The sequence below is a fragment of the Cervus elaphus genome, chromosome 4 (genome assembly GCF_910594005.1).
Source record: "Cervus elaphus chromosome 4, mCerEla1.1, whole genome shotgun sequence".
NCBI classification, from domain to species: Eukaryota; Metazoa; Chordata; class Mammalia; order Artiodactyla; family Cervidae; genus Cervus; species Cervus elaphus.
Window position 1 is genome coordinate 10146710 of NC_057818.1, and position 24855 is coordinate 10171564.

The following is a 24855-nucleotide window of genomic DNA, read 5'->3' on the forward strand; positions in this document are numbered from 1 at the left end:
GTGGTGGAGCCGGCACTGGGGCGGGGGCCGGGGCATGGCCGTCACCCGGGCAGTGTGGCCGTGGAGGGGGACGGGCGGGAGCTCAGGGCGCCCGCTTCTGCCTGCAGTGGACTGCTGGGACGGGCCCGACGGCAAGCCCATCATCTACCACGGCTGGACGCGGACCACAAAGATCAAGTTCGACGACGTCGTGCAGGCCATCAAAGACCACGCCTTTGTCACCTCCAGGTCGGCGGCTGGTCTCCTGGTGGTTCGCCTTCAAGGGGAAGGGCGCTGGGGTTGGGTGGACAGACACAGACATACTCCCCACCCCTCTGCACACCCTGCATGGACACACACACATTCCCTACCCCCTGACACATCCCACATAGACACACACACAACATACATTCCCCACCTCCCAGTTACCCCACACAGACACACACACACACACACAGACATACACACCCTCCCCACCTCCCAGTCACACCCCACATAGACACATACACACACATACACTCACATACTCACACACACACTCCTCACCTCCCAGACACGCCCCACATAGACACACATACATACACATACTCCCCATCCCCCAGACACCCCACATAGACACACACACACACACACACACTCTCACACACTCCCCACGTCCCAGACACGCCCCAGACACGCCCCACATAGATACACATATTCCCCACCCCCGTGCACACCTCGCATGGACACACACACATTCCCTACCCCCTGACACACCCCACATAGACACACACACACACATACATTCCCCACCTCCCAGTTACCCCACACAGACAGACACACGCACACAGACATACACACACTCCCCACCTCCCAGACATGCCCCCCCCACATATACATACTCCCCACCCCCCTGACACCCCCAAAGACACACACACATACTCCCCACCCCCCAGACACCCACATAGACACACACAGACCCCCCACTCCCTAGACACTCTACATGGACACACATACTCCCCACCCCCACACACCCCACATAGACACACACACACAGACACCCCTTCCCCCAACACACACCCCCATCTCACCTGCTGGGCTCCATCTTGACCAAAGGCACCGCCGACAAGCCTCGGCTGAGTGTTGGCACCCCTCCACGCCGAGAGTGCAGGTCAGGTCCTGCTTGCAGAGCCCGGAGGAGGCTGGGGAGCCCCGTGCGGGTGGCCAGCGCCTGCCCCGCTGACCCCTGCCACCCGCCCGCCTGCAGCTTCCCCGTGATCCTGTCCATCGAGGAGCACTGCTGTGTGGAGCAGCAGCGCTACATGGCCCGGGTGTTCAAGGAGGTGCTTGGAGACCTGCTGCTGACCAAACCCAAGGAGGCCAGTGCCGACCAGCTGCCGTCGCCCAGCCAGCTGCGAGGGAAGATCATCATCAAGGTAGCGGCTCAGGGTGTCACGCGCGTGGGGGCGGGGGTCCTGGCTCGCCGTTCTCCTCGCTCACTCCGCTCCTGACCCGGGCAAGGTCGCTTAACCTCCCAGTGCCTCTCTGTGCTCACTGTCTGGGGGCTCACGATAAAACCCACACTGTCCGTGTGCCACGAGTATAAGTGCGAAAGAGTGTGTGCAGAGTGCGCGGAACTACCCTGTCCCGCAGCAGTGCCCTGGACGCATTCACTCAGTGTCTCTCGTCTGTTTCTTGGCCGCTCTTCACCATGTTCCTCTCTGTCAGGCCCTCGCGATGTGCTGGGGCTGTCCCGGTGAGACCCAGGCTCCGTTCTTGCCCTCGGGAGCGCCCAGGGTAGCTCAGGAGGTGGACTGGAGATGGACAGCTGCCCCAAAGGACTCTGTGCACCGGGGGTGGTGGGGGTGGCAAGCTGGGTGCTGTTGGGGGGGATGAGTGGCAGCCAGGAGCACCGTGGAGAGGGTGACATTTGGGTCAAGAGACCAGATGGACAGCGGCTTAAAGCATGTCGGTTCAAGCCCCGTGTGCAGGAGAGTGGACTCTGGTCCACGAGGTTGTCCAGGGACCCGGACCCGCTCCCCTTGTTCTGTGCTCTCCCAGGGAAGGGGTTTTCAGGTGAGGTCCTGCAGAGCCCCCAAGAGTCCACAGGTAGAATTCGGGGGGAGGCGATGGTGGCATGTGAACTTGGGGCAAAAATGTTGCCTCTTTGTTAACATGTAAGCAAAACGTAACACCTCCTTCGTCATGAATATTGGCAACAAGCCACCTGGGGCTTCATCACCAGCAGCAGTCATGGATGTTTTCACATCACATTTGCAGTTGTTGCAAATATCTCAAACTAATGTGTGCTCATCACAACTTTGAAATTATGATGGTTATTAGATCTGCCTCTAGATCTTATGTGAGGTGTCAATAAAGAGGCATATCTATTAGTATGTTACAAGGATTTTTATTTACTGTCTTAATAGTTGTATTTCAGTATCATTGATTTCTCTTGTAATTTTATGCATCATGAATGTTGTTCTGAGGAAAGGCTCTGTACTCTTCCCCAGACGTCAGAGGTGGGGTCCATGGCACAGAACTGGCCCAGGCTGCCTTAGGGCACCGTCCTTGTGTGGTCAATGCTGGGTTGCAGGCACATGGAGATCCGGCTCGCAGAAAGGGGAACACGGTGGGTCCAGGGCGAGGGATGCCTGGTAGGCAACGGGGTCGTCAGTGGGACAGGCCCGGCCTCGCCTGTCCTGGCCTGAGAACCTAGTCATGTGACCACCCTGCCTGCAGGGGTGCTGATGCTGGCAGGGCAGCATCAGTGGAAGAAGCGACGTGGATTTTGGTGACAGCCAGCGGGTCCGTGGGAAGGACGAACACGGGTTTACCAGGCAGAGAAGGGGGAAGGCCCTTCAGGTTCGGGGAGTAACATCCTTGAAGGTGGGTGGCGCAAACACGTGGTGTGTGCCCTGGATTGTCACTGGACCACGGAGACGCACCGGGGACATTCCCCATGTGTCGGGAGGTCATGGTCTCGGGGGGAGACCAGCCTCTAAGCGGAGGAGAGCAGAGCAGTGAGCGGGCTTTGCCGAGGCCCATCCGGAGGGGGGGACCCCGGTGTGCCCTTGGGTCAGAGCAGCAGTGTATTCGGAGGAATTGGCTGAGATTTTGGGGTAGATTTCCCTAAGACGTCCGGGGAAGCTTCTAGCATTCCAGTAGGATGAGGGGCAGAGGGGGCTTGGCCGAGGAGGGTCCACAGCTTCTCAGGTTTGGTCGGTGATTCTTCGGGGGGCCTGGTTGCCTTTCTCCGTGACGTCCCTCTGTGTCCATTAGGACAGCTCTCTGCGTGTCCCCAGGGACTTCTCGGCTCCCATTTCACGGTGTGGGGTAGCACGCACCCCTTCAGGAGCAGCCCTGGGCCCAGCGGTGCCCCTTCGTGGCTCACCGCTGTCAACTTCAGGGAAAGGGGGTGGAAATAGCATCTGTGACCCCGTCAGTGAGTGCTGCACGTGGGGCTGGGTTCACACTCAGAAATGGTCTTCAGCCTCATGACAGCCCCCCAGGACGGGTCACCCGGGTCCCCAGCCCCCTTGACAGGGGAGGACACAGGTGCAGAGGTTGACCAAGCGGAGGCTACACAGTTCCTGCCAAAGATGTCACTCAGGGCTGTTCAAATGGAGATTTATGTCGTGCCACGCCATGTGTCCTGCTTGCCCACTGCCTTCCGGGACCCGGCAGGGGCCCTGTCACCCCCATTTCACAACGGAAGTTACTGAGGCAGCTTGTCATGCGGCCAAGGCCCCCCAGTGAGGAAGGCGATGGGCCCTGAATTCACGCCCGGGTCTGACTCCCCATCCTGAGTCCCCTCCACCAGGCCACCGCTGCCCAAGGCTGGTGCGTGTGATGTGGCTGGTCAGCACTCGCCTGGGGGGATGTCTTCAAAGTCGTCCTCTTGGTCTTGCCGATGGACACAAAGGTTTCAGAGGAGCCACCTGCCCCGGGTCACACAGCTGATAAAGCAGCAGCAGGGCTGTTTGCACCCAGGTCTTCTCAGCCTACGTCCCCAGTGTGCCCACAGACGCACTGTGGCCTTGCCTCTCCCTCTGGTGCTGGGAACGTGGGCGCGTCGTTGATTCCCTGAATATTTAATGAGCAGTCACTATCTGCTCAGCTAGCTCAGGAGATTCAGCAGGGAACAAAACAAAGTCCCTGCCCTCATGGGGCTTATATTCCAGCAGGGAGGACAGAAGACAGATACGTAGCTACACACAGGGCCAAAGAGTATGAAGATTAATTACATCCAGGGGCTTGAGAGTGACAGGGACGGGAAAGGGGCCTGTGGGCAATTTCATGTCACACAGACAAGGGAAGCTCCTCTGGGGAGGTGATGCCGCGTGCAGAGCTGAAGGTGGTGAGAGAGAAGCCAGGCAGAGAGAACCAGCGGTGCAAAGGCCGAGGCGGAACGGTGCGAGTGGGTGCTGGGCCGACGGGGAGGAGGGCTTGCTGGCTCCGCGATCCTCACTCTGGGTCTCAGGGAGACGGCTCTGTGTGTTCTCCCCTCAGCATAAGAAGCTGGGCCCCCGAGGCGACGTGGACGTGAACATGGAGGACAGGAAGGACGAGCACAAGCAGCAGGGCGAGCTGCACATGTGGGACCCCATCGACCAGGTGCGGCTTCTCGCGCCCGCCCAGAGCCCGGAGCGCGCCGCCGCCCGCCGGCAGCGCTGAGGCCATTCCCGTCCTACGCTCAGCTCGTTCTAAGCGAACGGCTCACTGTTAGCAAACCGTGTTTTTCTCTTGCCTTATGTTTTTATTTTGAAATAATTTTATATTCAGTGTAACATACTATAGATTCTCACGCAGAAATGAAGACACACACACATACTCCTCATACATCCTTCACCCAGTTTCCCCAAATAGAAACATCCTTTGTAACCAGAGTGTAATTGTCATAACCAGGAAGTGGAACCCTAGCTATATTACTACGGACTAATTTATGGGCCTTATTCCAGTCTGTCCACTGATGTCCTTTTTCTGGTCCAAAGGATGCAATAATGGAATTAGTTGTCCTAACTCCTTAGTATCCTCCAACCTGAGACAGTTCCCTGGGGAACATTATTATTATTATTTTCCGTGCCACATGGCTTGCAGGATCTCAGTTCCCCCACCAGGGTTTGAACCCAGGTCCCCTGCGTGGAAGCACAGAGTCCTAACCACTGGACTGCCTGGGAATTCCCAAAGAAACATTGTATTTTGACAAGAATGAGGCATTCTGAATGTTAATGCCACTTCTCATATCCCTTAACCTAACATGGCAATCCATTTGAGTAGGTATTGATCAAAATGATTGATTGAAGTATATAATTGATGTACAGTGTTATGTTAGTTTCAGGTGTAAAGCAAAGTGATTATTACAGATTTTGCATATCTATGTAATATTTGTTTTTCTGCAAATATTTTGAGTATCTTTTACATGTCTGTTCTTATAGCCTAGAAATAAACCTTAAAAATGGTTAAATAAAGAATTAAGTCATATTTAAATGTTGAAGAAAGGGTCTCTAGACAGACTGGCTGAGAAATTGTGAAAGTTTTATAAGGTAGATGAAATAGAAAAAGACAGCCATGGAGGCACACACACAGAGAAAACAATCCCATTATTCATAAAAGGCTTCAAATCAGATGAACATGATGCTGTGTTGTGTCTGCTTTTAGGCATACTGAATAAAGAAGCCCTCAGAATGCTAAAAGAACCCCAGAGTAATAGGTGTTTTAAAGGAAACATCTCACAGGGGCTTGAGTTCAGTGAAACCACCACAAACAGCTACAAAAATGGGAAAGGAAAGTCCCGGGGGTGATGCCAGGCAGGAGCCTTGGGCCTCAGAGTTGATGCAGCAGAGATTTCGGGGGAGACCTAATGCTGATCTTACTTTGTAGAAATGGACTCGGCACTACTGTGCCATTGCTGATGCCAAGCTGTCCTTCAGCGATGACATTGAACAGACTGTGGAAGAGGAGCTGCCGCTGGTAGGTGGAGACCTCCTATACTGCTCTTCTTATCCTGTGGCCAGCAGGCCTGGACATGCTCAGCCCATCCATGGAGCTGCCTCTTTGGGTACCAAGGCTTGCCTGGCTCTTCTCTGATTGGTTGACTGGCCCATGTGCTTAGCCAATGAGGCTTAAGAGTCTTTCCTGCTCTCTGAAAGGCTTGATTGGCCTTGATAGGAGAGGATGAGGACAATTGGATGCTCTGTTCAGCCCCACCCACTAACTTAGTTCCTGGCTTTCCTGCCCTCTGCCCCTGGGCTGCTGACCATCCTTGGTGCTGTTCTTGAGTGCAGTCCCCAGGGTATTGTAGCTTTCAGGCTTCCTGCACAATAGAGTTGAGGCTGTCCTGGGCCATGACTCAGGAGGCCACTGTGAATGGGGGCTGTCAGGAGTAGGTGTCTGGCGGGGGGAGGGCAGTGGAGGCTGGCTTCCCAGACCTCCTGGGGTGAAGGCCAGCTGAGGCCATCCTTGCTCTGTTATCCAGTCCCCTGAAGCGGCGTGCACAGATGGGCCGGTCTGGTGATGCTGGCCCTGGTTTTCAGAAGCCTCTCCTCTCTTTGTGGCCCAGGATATACCCCCCACGGAGCTGCATTTTGGGGAGAAGTGGTTCCACAAGAAGGTGGAGAAGAGGACAAGTGCTGAGAAGCTGCTGCAGGAATACTGCGCTGAGACAGGGGGCAAGGACGGGACCTTCTTGGTGCGAGAGAGCGAGACCTTCCCCAACGACTACACCCTGTCCTTCTGGTAATGCCCCCCTGTCTGGCCATGCCCACCTTCTCCCCACAGCTGGTGGGACCAAGGGGCCACATGGCAAGTGGTGCCAGCGTAGGCTGGACTTGGGTGGGGCTGGGCTGGAAACTGAGGCTTCCCTGGTTACTCAGCGGTAAAGAATCCGCCTGCAATGCAGGCGCCACAGGAGACACGGGTTTGATCCCTGGGCTGGGAAGATCTCCTGGAGAAGGGAATGGCTACCCACTCTAGTACTCTTGCCTGGGAAATTCCATGGACAGAGGAGCCTGGCAGGCTGCAGCCCATAGGGTCGCAAAGAGTTGGACATGACTGAAGTGGCTTAGCATGCACGCATGGGCTAGAAACGCAGACTTCATTTAGTGAGTTTTGGGGGGCAGGACTTGGGTTGAGTGAGGCCCCCAAAACATAGTCATCAACATTAGTGATATTTCAGTGCAGTATTAAATATTGTAAAGTAAACTTACAGAACTGTGGTGAGGCTATAGTGAGCTTATCTACACCTATTCATTTTGGGGTACTTGCTCAGTGCTAGGCACAGTGACTTAGCAGTGACCAGGCAGACACAGTCCCTGTCCTCTTGGAAATTAGAGTCTGAGAATGGAGATGGACAGTGAAAAAGGAATCACGCAAATAATACATAATTCTAGTTGTGACAAGTGCAGTGGAAAAAATGCAGGATGTTATGAATGTCAGAGTGGGATCTGGTGTGATGTTGGGAGAAAGATCAGGGAAGACTTCCTGAAAGAAGTGGTGTTTAAATTGAGACCTGAAGGATAAAAGTTCTAATATTAACAACAGACAAATAATAGTGAGAGCTAACACCTATAAGATGTTTACCACGTGCCAGGCAGCATTCCAGGCATGTTCTGTGTGTGTGTGATCTTGTTTCACCCTCAGGAGATCTCTGTGAGGCGAATACTGCCATTGTCCTTGTTGGACCACTAGGATCGTAATAGGGAGGCTCAGAGGGGACAAGTCACTTGTTCAGGGTCACTTAGCTCATCAGTGGCAGAGTCAGGATTGGAACCCAGGCTGTCTGGCTCCAGAGGACCAGTTATGTAGGTAAAGGGGACAGCAGGCAGAGGAAGTAGGTAGAATGTTCTGGAATCCAGGCTCAAGGAGTAGCTCGTATGGAAGCCCTGGTGGGTTCAAAGAGCAGAGGGAGGCCTGTGCGGTCACACACAGCGTCCGCCCCGGGGGCCGCGGCTGCAGCTCTGGCCCGGCTGCAAGAGGAGCCCGCCGGGCTGGCTTTGACGTGGTCCCCCTCCCCGCAGGCGGTCGGGCCGCGTGCAGCACTGCCGGATCCGCTCCACCATGGAGGGCGGGACCATGAAGTACTATCTGACTGACAACCTCATGTTCAGCAGCATCTTCGCCCTCATCCAGCACTACCGCGAGACACACCTGCGCTGCGCCGAGTTTGAGCTCCGGCTGACCGACCCCGTGCCCAACCCCAACCCGCACGAGTCCAGGCCGTACGTGCGCCCCTGCGCTGGGGGCGCGGGTCGGAAATGCCAGCCTTGCGGTGGGCTGGGGCCCGCGCTCCCGCGAGGCTCCTCGCCTGGGCCCACCAGGGTCTCTTTAAGTCCCCCCTCCGGGCGGCCGCTGTCCAGATACCTGCTGCCTGTTCCTCCTTCCTCTCCCTCCGCCCCTCTCATCCTTTCTTCTGCTTTGTCTTCAGAGTCCCGAGTTCTTGGGCTTTGATTTTTCAGAGACTAATTCTGACCTGGTGTTACCGTTCTACTTGTCAGAGCTCATTCCTGTTGGTCTGAAAGCAAAAAAATAATAATAATAATTGTAAAGAGAATATCGGTTAGGCCTTGCAAAGGGTTAACTAGTTCTGAAAAGAAAAGAGTAATTTTTAATCAGAAACCTGCTCAAGTGCACCTTTCTGAGGAAGCCATAGAGCTGTGACAACTTTGAGTTTTACTTTCCTTGTCTGTATTCAAGTGGATGGCCTTAAAATTTGCTATTTTGCATCTTTGAAATTAACCTCCAACCCCTCTAAAACCCCACTGTGTGTGTTTTCTGCCTCTGAGTTTCTGAGACACTGCAGTGGCTGTGTCACTCTCTGATGCTTGGGTCAGTGGTCGGGGAGGGGTTATAGATTTAAGTTGATTTATTCTCTCGTGCTCCAAGCAGACTTCCCACAGGAATACTTCACCTGAGCTGTGTCTGGGTGATGGTTTTCACAGTCGCCGTCTCTAGAAGGGATTTCGGATGGGGAGGCCCGCTATGTAATTTCCGTGGTGGGCTCCAGGCTCGTACTTCAGGCCTCCCGGGGACCCACCACGTCCTCCTCCGCTGCGTCTCAGCGGCCTCTCCCCTGGCCATTTCCCCGGCCTGTGCTGCAGGTGGTACTATGACGGGCTGAGCCGCGGAGAGGCGGAGGACATGCTGATGCGGGTGCCCCGGGACGGGGCCTTCCTGATCCGGAAGCGGGAAGGTACCGACTCCTACGCCATCACCTTCAGGTAAGTCCCTGGGCTGCAGCCACTTCTCACTCTGCAGAGGCGCCTGGGAAGGGCAGGTGGGAGGAGAAAGGGGGAACTGCAGGTGGACGCTGAGCCCAGAGTCCTCTGTCCAGAGTGTCAGCTACGATGGGGACAGTCACAGTGATAAGGAGAGCAGAAGCAGGCTGCGCTAATACTGTGTACTTTCAGCATGCCAGCCACTGTTCTGTGTTCCCGAGAGTAACGTGTTTTACATTGATTCATTTAATCTTCCCACAACTCTGTGGGGTGAGCGTGACCCACACCCCTACTTTTTGGAGGAGGAAACTGAGGCACAGGGCAAGGAACGACCTGCTGAAAACCGGCAGCCCGTTAGCGGTGGAGCTGGAGTTTGCACCCCAGCAGCACTGGCAACCCAGATGGGTGGCGATGCAGCCCTGGTCTCCTCCCAGCTGCTGCTGCCGCTGCCTGCCAGTGGGGAGGCCGTGTGGACCAGCCGTCTCAGGGCCGTGGTTCTCGGTGTTAATGCAGCCCCGAGACACCTGCGTCCTCCAATTTCCACCAAAAGCGGTATGAGGGAGGGTCACACCCCGTTCATCAAATGGTCCCTCCATCTCCCCATTTGCAGGGTTTCCCTGCGTGTTCTTGGTGATGGTAGTAGAACACTGGGTTCCAAAGGTTGAGCTCCCAAGTGATGTTCCGGACATTGGGCTGCCTTCAAGGCCTCACCTATTTATTTTTATTTATTTATTTTTAAATTAATTAATATTTTTTCAAATACTTAAAAAAATATTTATTCATTTATTTAGCTTTGCCAAGTCTTAGTTGCAGCATGTGGGATCTAGTTCCTGGACCAGGGATTGAACTCAGGGTATCTGCACTGGGAGTGCAGAGTCTTAGCCGCTGAGCCACCAGGGAAGGCCCTTCAGATACTCTTTTGACCTCACCACATGGCATGTGTGATCCTGGTTGCCTGACCAGGGATCAAACCTGTGCCCCTCGCGTTGGAAGTGTGGAGATAACCCACCGGGGCCCCAGGGAAGTCCCACCACGTCGGTCTGTCTGGTGCCCCAGGATGGGTGACCGGGCTGTTGGCCGTTGGTGGGCTTGTGTGGCCGTCACCCGGCTGCGGGATGTCAGCCCCGTGGTCTCCCCCCAGGGCCAGGGGCAAGGTGAAGCACTGTCGCATCAACCGAGACGGCCGGCACTTCGTGCTGGGCACCTCCGCCTACTTCGAGAGCCTCGTGGAGCTGGTCAGCTACTACGAGAAGCACGCGCTCTACCGGAAGATGAAACTGCGCTACCCCGTGACCCCCGAGCTCCTGGAGCGCTACAACATGGTGGGTGGCTGACCTTCCCGGGACGCGGTGGGATATCCTGAGGTTACGGTTCACCTGCTGGTTCATTCAGCAAACCTTGATCCAGCACGTACGTGCACCCCGCACGGCTCTGGGTCCAAAGCTGCAGAGTGGACGCAGACAGTGCCCCGTGGTCTTACAGTCCAGTGTGGGGGAGACAGACGACACACGAGATGAAGAACTATCAGAGCACGTGTCAGCTGGTAGGATGATAAGTGCTCCAGAGAACAACACGCTGAGACAGGTGGCTAAGTGGGTAGATGATGGGGAAGGGGCCGCAGTTCTCGGGGGTGCTCAGGAGGGGCTTGCTGATGAGGAGACGTGGGCAGACATGCTGGGAGGTGGAGGAGACAGCCTGAGCTGTGAGGAGGAGGAAAGAACAGTCAGTGCAAAGGTCCTGAGGTGAGAGAATGCGTGGGGGCAAAGAGGAGAAGCTGGCATGGCTGGGCCTAAGTGGTCCAGGGTTGGGGCAGAACTAAATAAGGACAGAACTGTGTGGAGTGGGGCCATACACAGGGGCTTTTATTCTGAGCTGTCAGAGAGTTGTTCTTTTCTTTTTTTGGTCCATGCCATGCAAGCACACAGTATCTTAGTTCCCTGACCAGGGATTGAACCTGCAGCCCGTGCAGTGGAAGTGATATCCGGACCACCAGGGAAGTCCCCACTGGGGGGTTCTGAGCGGTGAAGGGAGGCAGTCTGATTACCGTGTCCCAGTTCCTATCAGATAGATTCAGTACTTCATTGAAAAGAGATTGTGCACCAGCCACGCATCAGGAACCGTGTGTCTGGATGCGGGGAGAGCACGGTGGAACACCGTGAGCCCTTGGGACATTCAGGTCCTAGAAAGGGGAGCGGGTGACACAGTCACGTAACTATGATGCTCCTGGGCAGGGTGAGTTACAGTGAAGACGAGAACAGGATGGGGCGCTGTGGGGTGGGCACTGCATCAGACTGGGGCCAGGGAGTTGGGAGCGGGCCTCCTGCAGAGGGTGGGAAGGCAGCCGGGGGCGGGGCGGCTGGGAGCTGTGAAGGAGGCGGGTTCCAGGTGGGGGGCAGGTAGGCACAGGACTGCAGTGTGGGGTGGGGGTGCCACCCAGTGGGGGCTGGGGAAGGGCAGGAGGGGTCTCCAGTGTGTGCTGGTGAAGGTTTACCGCCCGCTCTGCGGAGAGAAGCCCTGCTTTGTGGCATTTGCCGGTTTCTGCGCTGTGAGTACTCCTGCGGTGGCCAGTTTCAAGCTGCCGACATTGAACGTGGGTCAGGAAGAGTGGTGAGCTTGCTCCAGGACACCAGAGCATCTCAGATCTTGTGTTTTGAAAAAGGAGGATGGCGCCTGGCATGGGGTAGGCCTGCATAGGGGTCTCTCTGATTCTGGGGTAAGATTTCCAAGTTTTGGGGAACTTCTTAGTAGCTTCTTACTGGTTCTACCCACAAGGTGAACAAACTGAGGTTTCAGCTCTTCTGTTAGAGGGCAGGAAACCATGAGGATGCCTAGAATCCTTGTTCTAAGTTAGGGCTGTTCCGGGAGCTTGAGTGATTCCATTTATTTTTCTCTCTTCTTTTTCAGGAAAGAGATATAAACTCCCTCTATGACGTCAGCAGAATGTATGTGGATCCCAGTGAAATCAATCCTTCAATGGTATAGTGCAAACTTCTGATTCACACTATTACCTACTCACTAGACTGACATGGGTCTTCTCAGGTGGTTCATTGGTAAAGAAATCGCCTGCCAATGCAGGAGATGTGGGTTCAGTCTCTGGATCAGGAAGATCCCCTGGAGAAGGAAATGGCAACCAGTCCAGTATTCTGGCCTGGACAGTACCATAGACAGAGGAGCCTGTCAGGCCACAGCCATGGGGTTGCAGAAGAGCTGGACACGACTTAGTGATTAAATAACAACAAACAGATTGACGTAGGGTCTATCCCCCAGTTAAAACAGGGCAAGGGAACGTTTTGGAAAACTCTGCCAAAAAATTTTTGGAGGGGAGAAGAAATGACGATTGACAATGTGACATCTAGTTTCAGGGAAGAGGTTAATAGAATTCCATCCAAATGTGACTGAGCCTTGCTAAAATTCTGAAGTTTGATGAACCACCTTTGGGCCCAACAGCTTCTAATTAAAAGTCTTTTCAGATGTTCCTTGCTCACTGACTGAGCCTGTGGTGTTTATAAATTCCATTTGGTTCAGCGACCCCTCTGCCGTGCGCACGCTATCTCGTATTCCCACCCTGGCTGCTGAGTCATTTCACGCAGGCAGGGCTGGATTTTACTGTTAGCCTGAAGCTCCTGGTTTCATCTTAAATTCAGCTGGAGCCTGCAGAGGAGCAATGCTGCCGAGTTTTCCATTTGGTGGGGCCGTCCTGTCTGTGATTAGTGTACAGTTCTCGCTTTGGAAGGAACACCCTGCTGGTGGGCTCTGTAGCAATCCGGAGATTTTCTTTTAAACTTAAAACTCCTTGTCCAATGCAAATCCCTTTCAGCAAGCAGTGAAGTCTTGAAAAATTGTGGGTGCATGGCACCGGGTGTGAAGTGCATTAGGGGACTTAGCCAAATAGAAAAAAAAGCATTTATTAGAACTGACAGATGCTTTGGTTATGAGAATGACATGGCCTCACGTCAGGCAGATGTTGGGGGATGGTGGAGATCATGGTAAACGGAGGACGCACCCATCTCGAGAGCAGCCACCCCCGTCAGCAGCTGCCATTTCAGAGACCAGGCGGGGTCTTCTGATTTCTCAAGACAAGCCAGTAATCTGGATGTTTGATGTGAAATCTCCCCATTATTAAACCCTGGTAACTATACCAAGGTATGTAGAGGAAGTCTCCCTATACCCAGTGAGCCTAGTAAAACACGATCATATGCGGAGTTTGAGTACAAGCTGCTAGACTGTGGTGAGTGCCTCAAAATACAGTTATTCTTCTTGTGATTGAAAAATGATGTAACAATGAAAAGGGAAACACTTTAAAAGCAGGGAAAACCGTCCGGCCTGGTCTCACCATCCTGATGCGGTAGCCGTCTGCACCTGTGGGTGTTGCGTCCCCGCTGGTCCTTGTCCGCGGGGAGATATGTTTTACAGCCCCACCGCAGCACCTGCCATTTCTATTCTTCATTCAGCTGCCGCTCGGCCACGAGTGAGTTTCTTCACTGCTGATCTACATAATGACCATTTTTTGTTGAGCCTGGTAGGCCACGCACTTTTGATGCGCTACCTGGACAGGGAAGCCTAGCGTGTTGCAGTCCATGGGGTCGCAAAGAGTCGGACATGACTGAGCAACTGAACTGAACCCGGAGTAGAATTGTAACTTAAAAAGAGAATATTGTTTATGCTGTACAATATTCTAGGTAACTGGGCCCTTTAGCTGTGTCTCCATCAGTGGCCATTTGGGTTGTCTCTAGGCTGAGCTCTTCTCGTTAACACTAAAATGATTTCTTCACCTGTGAGGTTTGTGTCTTTCTCTTTATGTCCTTTGGATGAGTTCTTAGAACTGGAGTGATGAGGTCAGTATTGACAGGTGGCACATATTGATGACCGCACAGCGAGCATTGAGCTAAGCACCTGATGGCTCATTACCTCTGACAGCCCCAGGCAGTAGGTGCCATTTTTGTGCCCATTGTACAGGTGAGACAACTGAGGTGCACAGTAGTTGAATGGTTGATGTGAGTGTGGAGCTGGGATTTGGATACTCCCAGACATGGGCTTGTAGCCACTGCGGTGCCGCATGCCTGCTTGGTCACGCGATGGGTGGCTCATTTCTCTAGCTCACGAGGGACCTGACATGAGGACCTCTCCTGCCATCCCTCAGGCTGGAGACGTACTCCTCGTAGACGCCATCATGTGGCACCCCCTCTGCCCCTGGCTGTACCTTCCTCGTGGCCTTGGAGTCTGGCAGCGACCTGTAGAGTTTCCTGGGGAAAGATACAACTTGTCCGGCCTGCCCTTGGAGCGTACTCCTCGTAGACGCCATCATGTGGCACCCCCTCTGCCCCTGGCTGTACCTTCCTCGTGGCCTTGGAGTCTGGCAGCGACCTGTAGAGTTTCCTGGGGAAAGATACAACTTGTCCGGCCTGCCCTTGGAGCAGGATGCACAGAAGAGCTGGCTCTGTGTGAAGGTTGAGGAGTCAAGTTCAAAAGCTCTGGTTGGAGTTCCCATGGCAAAGCTTACAGAACCCACACTGTAAGCATCACAGACTATGGTGGTAACTCACTTTAATGGAGTCTTTCTCTGCTCAGCCACTTGCCAGGTGGTTGACTTTGGCCAAGGATGCTTCATCTCTCTGGACCTCTATTTCCTCGTCTGTAAAATGGGATACCGTCACTACTCCCTGCCTGTTAGGATTATGAGGATTAGAGGAGATACTGTAGATAAAAGGTCCAAAACAGGGCTTTGACTGTAGTAAGAACTTAAGAAATGCTCACTGTTGTCATTTTTATCCTCACGTGTATTATCTCACTTAATAGTCTCAATGACCCTGTGAAGTATGCAGTGTTTCAATCCCTATTTCATAGATGGGGAAACAGACAGAAGGGGCAAACTGAGGATTTGAACCACATGTCTGACTTCAGAGCCCCGTGCTCTTGAGGAGCAGTTTTATGGATTCCTTGTGAAAACCCCCATTCCCACTTCCTTGTGTCAGAGGAGGGGACGCTGCTGATGTAAGCAGGTTGGCCGTTTCAGAGGTTTTCCTGTTAAGCGTCTGCTTGCTGTGTGGGTGCTCATTTTGCCGTGGGTTGTGCTTGCCCAGCAGCAAATCGCGGAGGAGGTGCTCTGCACTCGGTTCTGTCCTGTTTCTGCCCGTGCGAGGCCTCACTTGGTGCTTTCATGGAGGAGCACCTCGGGCACTGCAGAATGCCAGCATCCCAAATGTCAGGGCGTCCCCGGTAAAAATGCTGGTGAGGCTCGGGGGCCGCCAGAAATGGTGTTGAGCTTGAACTGCTGAGTGGGCTGGTGAACATGGGTAGTGAGAACTTCAGAGGTGGTGGGTGTGGTTCCTCAAAGGCATGTCCTTCCTTTGTTGAGGAAATACCGGCTTATGCTGAGGTGCCCTTTGCTATTCAGATGCTCAGTTGTGGCCAACTTTTTGCGACCCATGGACTGCATCATCCCAGGCTTCCCTGTCCTTCACCATCTCCCGGAGTTTGCTCAAACTCATGTCCATTGAGTCAGTGATGCCATCCAACCATCTCATCCTCTGTCGTCCCCTTCTCCTCCCACCTTCGATCTTTCCCAGCATCAGGGTCTTTTCCAATAGAGTCTGCTTTTTGCATCAGGTGGCCAAAGTATTGGAGCTTCAGCTTCAGCATCAGTCCTTCCAATGATTATTCAGGGTTGATTTCCTTTAGGATGGACTGGTTTGATGTCCTTGCAGTCCAGGGGACTCTCAAGAGTCTTATCCGGCACCACAGTTTGAAAGCATCAATTCTTCGGTGCTCAGCCTTCTTTGTGGGCCAACTCTGACATCTGTACACGACTACTGGAAAAACCTAGGTTCTGATTTAGGTGTTCCTGAAGGAAAGTTATGACCAACCTAGATAGCATATTAAAAAGCAGAGACATTACTTTGCCAACAAAGGTCTGTCCAGTCAAGGCTATAGTTTTTCCAGTGGTCATGTATGGATGTGAGAGTTGGACTGTGAAGATAGCTGAGTGCCGAAAAATTGATACTTTTGAACTGTGGTGTTGGAGAAGACTCTTGAGAGTCCCTTGGACTGCAAGGAGATCCTGGTTGGATCCATCCTAAAGGAGATCAGCCCTGGGTGTTCATTGGAAGGACTGATCCTGAGGCTGACTGAACTGAACTGAACTTGTGGCTCCCTGGCAATGCAAGCCCTTTGCCACCAGATGGCACCATAACCCTGGACTAAAGCCGCCCTCTGTTTTGAGAAGAACCAAATGTGCCAGAAAGTGCAGCTGCCTCCCTGTTCTGTTGCCTGGCCTGACCCTTTACCTTCTTGTTTTCCCTGAAAGCCTCAGAGAACCGTGAAAGCTCTGTATGATTACAGAGCCAAGCAGAGCGATGAGCTGAGCTTTTGCCGTGGTGCCCTCATCCACAACGTCTCCAAGGAGCCTGGGGGCTGGTAAGGCTGAGGGAAGCTGGGCCCCTCGACCTGTCCCTTTCTAGCAGTGAGACTCAAGCGCTGGCTGAACCCTGACCCCCGTATCTCCTGTTCTGGCCTGGCTTTGACGTGTCATACTTTCTCTGGGGAGGTGACCAATACATGCTCTATTTGCAAAAGCGGGTAAACAGCAATAGCAATTATGATGATGTCATTTATTAATATATGTCATACTACGTATTATCTTAATTATAATAGCAGCTACCATTTATTGAGGTCTTACTGTGTGGCAAGCACTATGCTAATTGCTTTCATACATTAAGCAAATTCTTGTTACAGCCCTGCAGGGTTATGACTGTGATTATCTCTGCTTTATGTGGGCTTCCCAGGTGGTGCTAGTGGTAAAGAACCTGCCTCCAACACAGGAGTCATAAAAGATGTGGTGGGTTCCATCCCTGGATTGGGAAGATACTGTGAAGGAGGGCATGGCAACCCACTCCAGTACTCATGCCTGGAGAATCCCATGGGCAATGAATAGATGCAGTGAATGAGGCTTTCCAAAGTTCAGCTACTGAACACCACAGGCTGTTCCCATTATGCAAGCCTGTGCATTTTAAATTCAAATTCTTGTGCTATTGCATAGTCCCGTGCCCTGCGCAGTGGCCCCATCGTGGATTAAAGAGGTGCATTTTCAGGCCAAAGGCACCGGGGTGTGTGACAGTTGAGTTCTCTCTTCCCCCTTTTTTTTTCACCCAGGGAGAAGAATTCTCTGCCCACCCATAGGTTCCCTCAGCAGGTGGTTTCATGGGATGGTTCCTATCTTAGAGCAGTAAGGATTGTTCATAACTACGAGCCCTTGCAGACACTCAGGCACCTCACAAAATTGGTGCTTCTTCCTCTCGGAAGATAGCCGGTCCTGACTAGAAATAGCAACTCAAAAGGAGCAGTGTCAGCACCGTCTTAAGGACTTCATTTGAAATCATTCATGGGATCGACACAGTGACCCTGTAAGGTTGCTTCTCTTCTTCCCTGCATTTTACAGATGAGGACACTTGAGGCACAGTGAAGCAGGAACTTGTCCAGGGTCACCTAGCAGCCTGAGATTTGAAGCTAGGCCTTCTGACTCAAGAGGCCACACTCTACGCACTCATGTGCTAGATCCAGAGGTTTACCAAGTTTTTTTTTTTTTTTTTAAATTTGGAGAATACCCTCTTTCCAAACCCATTGCTTACCTGGATCTGCAGAGGATTTTGTCTCAAGATGGGTTAAGAGACTGGAGTAAGTGCTGTTAGCGAGGGACTGAGGGTAAGCCATAGGCCCTTCTGAAGTGCCCTCATTGCTTATTCTCTCCCTGCTGTCAAGATTGCCACCTAGTGGGATGCCTGCCTCGGACCACATTTTTTTTGCATCCTTCCAGATTAGAGGACCAAATCATTTTTGTTTAAACCGGGATGCATTTGAGAGTGAAGGGAATGCATAGTTAATAATTACACCTGGACTGCAGGTGTAAACTACCCAGTTCTGGGCACATGGTCCATACCGTTGCCCATTCGGCCAGACTTTGCTGGAGATGGGTCTGGAGAAATGAAGGTTGAAAAGAGAATGTGAAACGGCCTCACAGCTGGCAATTCTGTCTCCACCAGGCCGTGGGACAGTCAGTCCTCTCTGCTTATTCAGGTCAGCAAACACTTGTTAACACATTATTGACCAGGGGATTTTTGCAGAAACTCATGCCTGTGGAGTTAATATGTTTCCAGTCAGTAATGTGTGAAGTGCCCCCAAGTGTAGATTTGATTAAGACTGAGGAAGTTCGCATGTAGAAGGGAAACTGATGGGTAACTGTAGGTTAATGTAAGGTGTGGACTGCTTTGACAGCTGGGGGAAAGATCCCAGGGAGCACAGAGGAAGAGCTCTCAGCCTGGTGGCAGTCAGGGAAGGCTCCCTGGAAGAGGAAGACCGCGGCTGAGTCTTACATTGTTAGGTGGCTTTAGAGGGCGTGGACTATGGCATAGAAGGTAGAGAGCATGGCAGGGCCATGTGGGGAGTGGGCCACAGACGGTCTGGAATGAATATCAGGTTCAAGGCAGAGACAGGCAGGAGTTGAGGTCCCTGGTTCAGAGCATTATGATGGCCAAGCTACACAGTCTAGGCTTGATTTTGAAGGCCTCGGTGTGGTGGGTCAGAGGTGCATTCTGGAAGGAGCCCCCTGACTGCAGAAAGTGGGCCATGGGAGGGCTTGGAGGAGGATCCAGTCCAGGCATCAGACTTGCGGGCATCTTGGAGGTGCGGCCAGTTTGCTTGAGTCAAGACACGTACAAGGGTCGATAATGTCTCATGTTATTAGTGTTGCTACCAAGGTGGGAAGGTCAGGGGTGGGGGCCCAGTTTTAGCTGAATAACAAGAATTAGCACTATGGAGTGCTTCACATGTAAACGCAAGACGATGTTAACTCCTGTGGTCCCAGTAAGGTCCTCAGAGGGGTACGCGGGGACCACCCCTGCACCAGATGGAGGGTCTGAGGCTCAGGGCACTGGTGCAGTTGGTGGTAGAGCTGGGACTCAAGTCCAGACCATCTGACGGCAAACCCTTCCTTACCCCCACCCCTGTCTCTAAATTGACAGCCATCCCTGAAGGGGTTGGGCCTCCGCCAGAGCCAAGCTTTTGTCTTGTACAGTATCTGATGCCCACTTAAAGCACTGAAACTTTGGACTCGGTAGTCTGACCAAACACTAGGATCACGGTCAGGGAAGGGTGAGCCCCAGCAGTCACTGCTGGTGGGAACAGCAGAGGACCACAGCTGATGACCCCCTCCCCTGGTCACCCGGTCACTGGCCGCCTCCCTCCCGCCCCCAGCAGCAGGGAGCTAGCGAGCAGTAACGAGGGTTAACACTGCTCGGCCCAGGCTTCCTGACAATGCCTTCTGTTTCCATAGGTGGAAAGGAGACTATGGAACCAGAATCCAGCAGTACTTCCCGTCCAATTACGTCGAGGACATTTCACCAATGGAAGGGGAGGAGGCGGATAAGCAAGTGAGTCTCCATCGTTCGTAGCAGGGAGGGACCCACCGATCCTGTTCTGGGGGCTCCATGGACACATTTTTGCACGCTTTGCCCTGAGCTCCGGACCAGGGACAGCAGAGTGATGGGGAAATCAGGACTGTCCCCGAGTTGTGGGTGAAAGTCACTTGAACAGATAGTCAGGTTTAAATCAGGTTGTGCTGGGCTGGAAGGCTTTGCATATGCAGGAGGATTCCCTCCAGAGTGAAAACGGCCAGACAGGGAATTTGTCCTTTGCTTAAACCGACTTGCAGATGAAACACTTTTAGCTTGGCCAGCCAGACGTTCAGAACGTGTTCGGTGTGAGTAAGCAAGCTGGCCCACGTGCGGGGTGAGGGGAAGCTCTCCTGGTGACGTTGCAAACCTGGTTTCTACTCCTCACTGCCTCTTGCTCAGAAAGCTTGAAGAGCAGGTACTTTCAAGGTGACAGCAGTACACCGAGGCTGAAATCTTAGACTTTCTTCTGAGAGAGTTGGGGCAGTCAGGGAAGGCTGCATGGAGGAAGGGACCTTTGAGCGTTAAAAGTCAAGTTAGAGTTCATCAGTGAGAGACCGGCAGGAGGGAATTCCAGGTGGGAGGTATGGCCTGAGCCAAGGGGTGGTGGTGGAAACTGTGCTCGGCCTGAGGCAGAGACATGATCCTCCCAGCTGTCTCTGAACCACGTTGCCCTTTACCCACAGTCAGCATTAGCCCCGTGGAGGGTGGGGATGGTCCATGCAATGGGCAGATACACAGTTCTACCAACTTTCCAGAGACCAAGATACTCCCATCTCATCTGGCCTCCAGGATGGAAAATGTGCAGTGGAAGGAAGAGCTGGCAGATGGAGCAGAAAGCCTGGAGGCCAGATTGCAGAGCTTAGGTGATGGTTCTGTAGGACACAGGGAGCCACAGAAGGTTCTTGAGCTGGGCTGGAAAAGGAGGCCAGTCCCATTTCATAGTAATGTCAGAAGGGTCTACGGTGTTTTGTTTGACACCAGATCTGTGGAAACACTTCGAAACCTGCTCTAGACTGCACAAGGCACGTTTTTACAGGTTGGGAAATGAAATGCTGAACCTGCCGGCACCTACTCGCCGCTGGGTCCCCGTCAGCAACAGGCTTCATTATTTAGCTCTCTCCCCATGGACGTAGCCTGTAATGAAAATGCATTTTAAACAGTTCCACAGGCAGTGTCTCTGCTAAACGGTGTGCTTTGGAAACTGGTTATCTTTTTATTATTCCCGTTAAGACGAACGTGAGTTATGTCTTGTTTCTTCACAGATTATTGAAGACAATCCCTTAGGGTCCCTTTGCAGAGGAATCCTGAATCTCAACATCTATAATGTTGGTATGTGCACATGTGGTCTCAGCCTGGATTCCCACCCAGGTCCCCGCCCCGCCCCCCAGCCTCCCCTTTGGACTGTCCCGGGCAGGGGGTGGGGCTTTCTAGCCTCAGCTGGGGTACTGAAGCTGAGTACTGGGCCAGGCTGGTCAATGACTTCATCTTATGTCTCATAGATTGTTACGCTATTAACATCTGTAAAGTGTGAAAACATTCTGGTGCATACGTAACAAGTGCCAGACGGGTGTGGGCTGCTGTTATTCCCAACACCGTCTTCCTTATTTCAGGGACCCGCCTGGGTTCCCTGGGCTTCTCTTGGAGGAGCTGAGACATCCGTGCAGTGGAGTGTGGAGTTGGGGGTGTCTGGCTCTCAGCCCAGCTCCACCTCTCAGGCCCTGTGAGACCCTGTGCCTGTCATAACTCCCCCGCCCCCAAGGCTAAAGCTTCCTTCAGCTTAGCTGGGTGTCAGGAAGCCTGGCCTCCACCCTCGGAGCCTGGGGCAGGAGGGAGCCCACAGCCTCAATGGGCCCGTGGTGGCAGGGGTATGATCTGCGCTGCTTCTAGGGCCTTTTAAGATGGAAGGGAGCAGTGAGGAGAGGCTTTCTGGGCAAGAAGCCACAGCAGCTTGCTTCTCTGGGGCTGCCTAGGTTTCCAGGGCCGGCTTCCGTGTCCTCTGCTCCTCCCACCCCGACACCAGCCCACCGCAGCCCTTCAGTCCATTAGCCTCAGCAAGTGGGAGAAGGACTCTTACTCCTGTTAACGGATGAGAAAAGCAAGCCCCGTAGTGACCACAGGAGCTGCCTGGGGTTCCGCTGCGAATTATGGGATGGACTGGATTCAGGGCTTCCCTGGTGGCTTAGATGGTTGTCTGCTTGCAATGTGGGAGACCCGGGTTTGATTCCTGGCTCGGGAAGATCCCCTGGAGAAGGAAACGGCAACCCACTCCAGTATTCTTGCCTGGAGAATTCCATGGACAGAGGCGCCCGGTGGGCTACAGTCCACGGGGTCACAAAGAGCCGGACAGGACTGAGCAGCCCCACTGGATCTAGGGCATTTGGAGTGCTGTTCTCCCCTCTGTCGCCCTTCGTATCACCGTGGGCTGCATCTTCAGAGCGCAGGCCTGTGGCTCAGGGGAGGGGAGTCAGGTCTGAGTGGAGCCTCAGCTTTGGCTGCTGCCAGCTCTGTGAACTTCCGGGGGCTCCTCTGCCTCAACAAGTCTCTGTTGTCTCCCCCGTGAGATGAGCAGAACGGAAGTAGCACCCCAAAAAGCTGTGACGAGGATGAAATAAGATACAATGGGATGTGTTCTGCTTAGAGCACTGCCTGGCAGATGAGCCCAGAGATTTTAGTTTTTCCTCTTGTAGCCATCATTTTCTCTTTCTAGAACATAATTTCTCTGCAGAGAGAACCAATTCCATGCCTAGCTTCTCGGGGCTGCTGGCCATGCGTGCCCTACACCCGTTACTGCAGTCTCTGTCTCCATCTTCGATGGCCAGCTGACTCCTCGGTGTCTCGGGCTCCCTTTTCCTCTCCTTCCTGTGATGAGGATACTGGTTCTCAGATTTAGGGTCCCCCTGGAAGACAGGGATGCTCTCCTGAGATCCTTCTGTACGTCTGTGCAGACCCCCATTCCGAGATAGGGTCACATTCACATTTAAGACACGCGTTAAGACCCACACCACTACCTGATCCAAGGTAGACGTCCCAGTCAGCCCCGACATCCACAGTGATGGTCAGCTTGGGGTCGTAAGAGAAGTGACCTGGGAACTAGAAGTTTGGTCATCTTGGCCTTCTGTCAGGCTGATCAGGACTTCTGTTATCCTTTTCCCAAAGTAAAAGCCCCACACGGGAAGAACCAGAAGCCTTTCGTCTTTATCTTGGAGCCCAAGAAGCAGGGCGACCCTCCGGTAGAGTTTGCCACGGACAGCGTGGAGGAGCTGTTTGAGTGGTTCCAGAGCATCCGTGAGATCACCTGGAAGATGGACACCAAGGTAAGCCTGGGCACCCGGGCTCCGCTGGGCCTGGTCCTCTGCCGAGGTGCGGGTGGGTCCAGGCCACAGGAGGAGCAGGCCCCGCAGCCACAGAGAATTTGGGGGGGAGTGGCAGGGAGGGGAGCTCAGACAGCAGGAGCATTGTGGATTGGAAGGGGGCGGTGGGTCTTCCTGGGGGGCTGCGTCTCGTGGTGGTGTTTCATCATCACACTGCCGTCGTGCCTGGAGGACCTGGGGACGTGCTGCCATCTCTGGGATGATGGAGCAAGGGGCTGTCTGCTCTTTCTTGTGGCCACGGAGCTGGGAAGAAGCTTTAGGGTCCCTGTGTGCCCAGCTGCTTCTCAGGCAGATCCTGACTCAAAGGACTGACTCCAGAACTTTTCTCAGGATCTCCTGGACCCCTCTGGCCTCTGCTTACAGTCGACGAGTCTCCCTCCTCCAGTGTACTTGGCCTGGTCTTTTCTTCTCCCTGCTGGGGGCGACTTCACAGTTGGACAGTCTCTGGTCACTAGAGGCCCCGGGACTCATCTTTTCAACACCCTGGAGTAAAGACCTCTTTATAAGACTCTGTGTTGAGGGCTGTCCGGACGGGCACCTTCCCTGGCATGCCTCCCATCTTCCTCCCATCCCAGGTCCTCGTCAAGAGGCCTTACGTACGGGTCCTTGCTCTTGGCAAGGCTTGTCACGCCGTCACGTCAGTCACTTGGGATGAACCACAAGCTTGTGGCCAGCAAGGCTGCTCCCACCCTTCCGGGGCCGTCGCATCTCTGCTCTCGCGCCTCCAGTGCAGTACCTCTCCGAGCACAGGGGTGGGGCGCCACTGTCCTGGGGTTCATCTGAAAGATGGTTTCCCCCGTCTTCTTCCAGGTGTGTTTTTCACTGTCGGTTGAGTGGTTGTCATCGTGATCTGAATGGCACTGTTTGCCAGCCGGTGGTCCTCTGAGCGTGTTCTAGTGTGTGACGTTCTGGGCCGCTCTGGCTGCAAATAGAGAAATGGGCTAATGAGAAAGCGTTTAGCCACCGTTCCTGTGGACCTATTCTCAGGCACTCAAGCCTCCTCCGAGTGTGGGGCTGGGAGGGGAGAGGGCATGGCTGTGACACCCTCTGGCCTGGTGCTTCCTGCCTGCTAAGTCGCTTCAGTCGTGTCCGACTCTTCGCAACCCCATGGGCTGTAGCCCTCCATGCTCCTCTGTCCACGGGGATTCTCCAGGCCTAAGAATTCTGGAGTGCGTTGCCACACCTTCCACCAGAGGATCTTCCCAACGTAGGGCTCGAACCCGTGTCTCTCAGGTCTCCTGAATTGGCAGGCAGGTTCTTTACCACTGGCACCACCTGGGGAGCCCTGGCTCTCTCCGTTTCTTCTGGAGGAAAACGCGACTTTGCTGGAAGATTGTCTCCCTCATTCCCCACCACAGGAAGGCTTTTGAAGCTAAGCCTAGCTCTTCAAGGCTGCTGTTCTCTGCCTTTGGTCTACATTCCTTTTAAAGTAGCGTTTACATCTGCTAAGTCTTCTCGTGGTGATTTCCCTGGTGGCTCAGTCAGTAAAGAGTCTGCCTGCAATGCGGGAGACCCGGGTTTGATCCCTGGGTCAGGAAGAGCCCCTGGAGAAGGAAATGGCATCCCACTCCAGTATTCTTGCCCGGAGAAGTCCATGGACAGAGGAGCCTTCTCATATTGGTTATGAATGTTCAAAAAACAAAACAAAATCAGGCAGCAGAAGTGACCAAGGTTCTGTGCTCGGCACAGCCAGCTGTAGGAGGGGCTGGTCTGGGAACAAGTAAGGTGGATCCATCCTGCCACTGGGAAACAAGCATGAGCTGTGCCCTCAACTCACTCCTGGGAGCTCCTCACCGAGGCCCTGAGAACCTGCCCAGGGCCCTGTAACTTTACATCATCTCTGGCTTCTTTCGGTCGACGGCAAAA

General features: G+C 53.6%; 1 protein-coding gene and 1 long non-coding RNA gene across 5 annotated transcripts in view; one reads left to right on the forward strand and one right to left on the reverse strand.

Moving 5' to 3' along the window:
• Positions 1–24855, forward strand: part of PLCG2 (phospholipase C gamma 2) — a 166756-nt gene that overhangs the window by 99277 nt on the left and 42624 nt on the right. For all 3 annotated transcript variants that reach the window (XR_006340442.1, XM_043898142.1, XM_043898141.1), the window contains exons 13-25: positions 108–228; positions 1226–1394; positions 4471–4575; positions 5842–5931; positions 6521–6696; positions 7977–8177; positions 9057–9176; positions 10315–10495; positions 12078–12149; positions 16477–16586; positions 19498–19594; positions 20881–20947; positions 22775–22932. Coding sequence is in view for 2 of the 3 variants with exons in the window: in XM_043898142.1 (XP_043754077.1) it covers positions 108–228; positions 1226–1394; positions 4471–4575; positions 5842–5931; positions 6521–6696; positions 7977–8177; positions 9057–9176; positions 10315–10495; positions 12078–12149; positions 16477–16586; positions 19498–19594; positions 20881–20947; positions 22775–22932 (1667 nt within the window). In the remaining variant the exon portion in view is untranslated. The remainder of the gene's footprint in view (positions 1–107; positions 229–1225; positions 1395–4470; positions 4576–5841; positions 5932–6520; positions 6697–7976; positions 8178–9056; positions 9177–10314; positions 10496–12077; positions 12150–16476; positions 16587–19497; positions 19595–20880; positions 20948–22774; positions 22933–24855) is intronic.
• Positions 23779–24855, reverse strand: part of LOC122691565 — a 41509-nt gene continuing 40432 nt past the window's right edge. For both annotated transcript variants that reach the window (XR_006340443.1, XR_006340444.1), the window contains one exon: positions 23779–23911. This is a non-coding gene — a long non-coding RNA (uncharacterized LOC122691565). The remainder of the gene's footprint in view (positions 23912–24855) is intronic.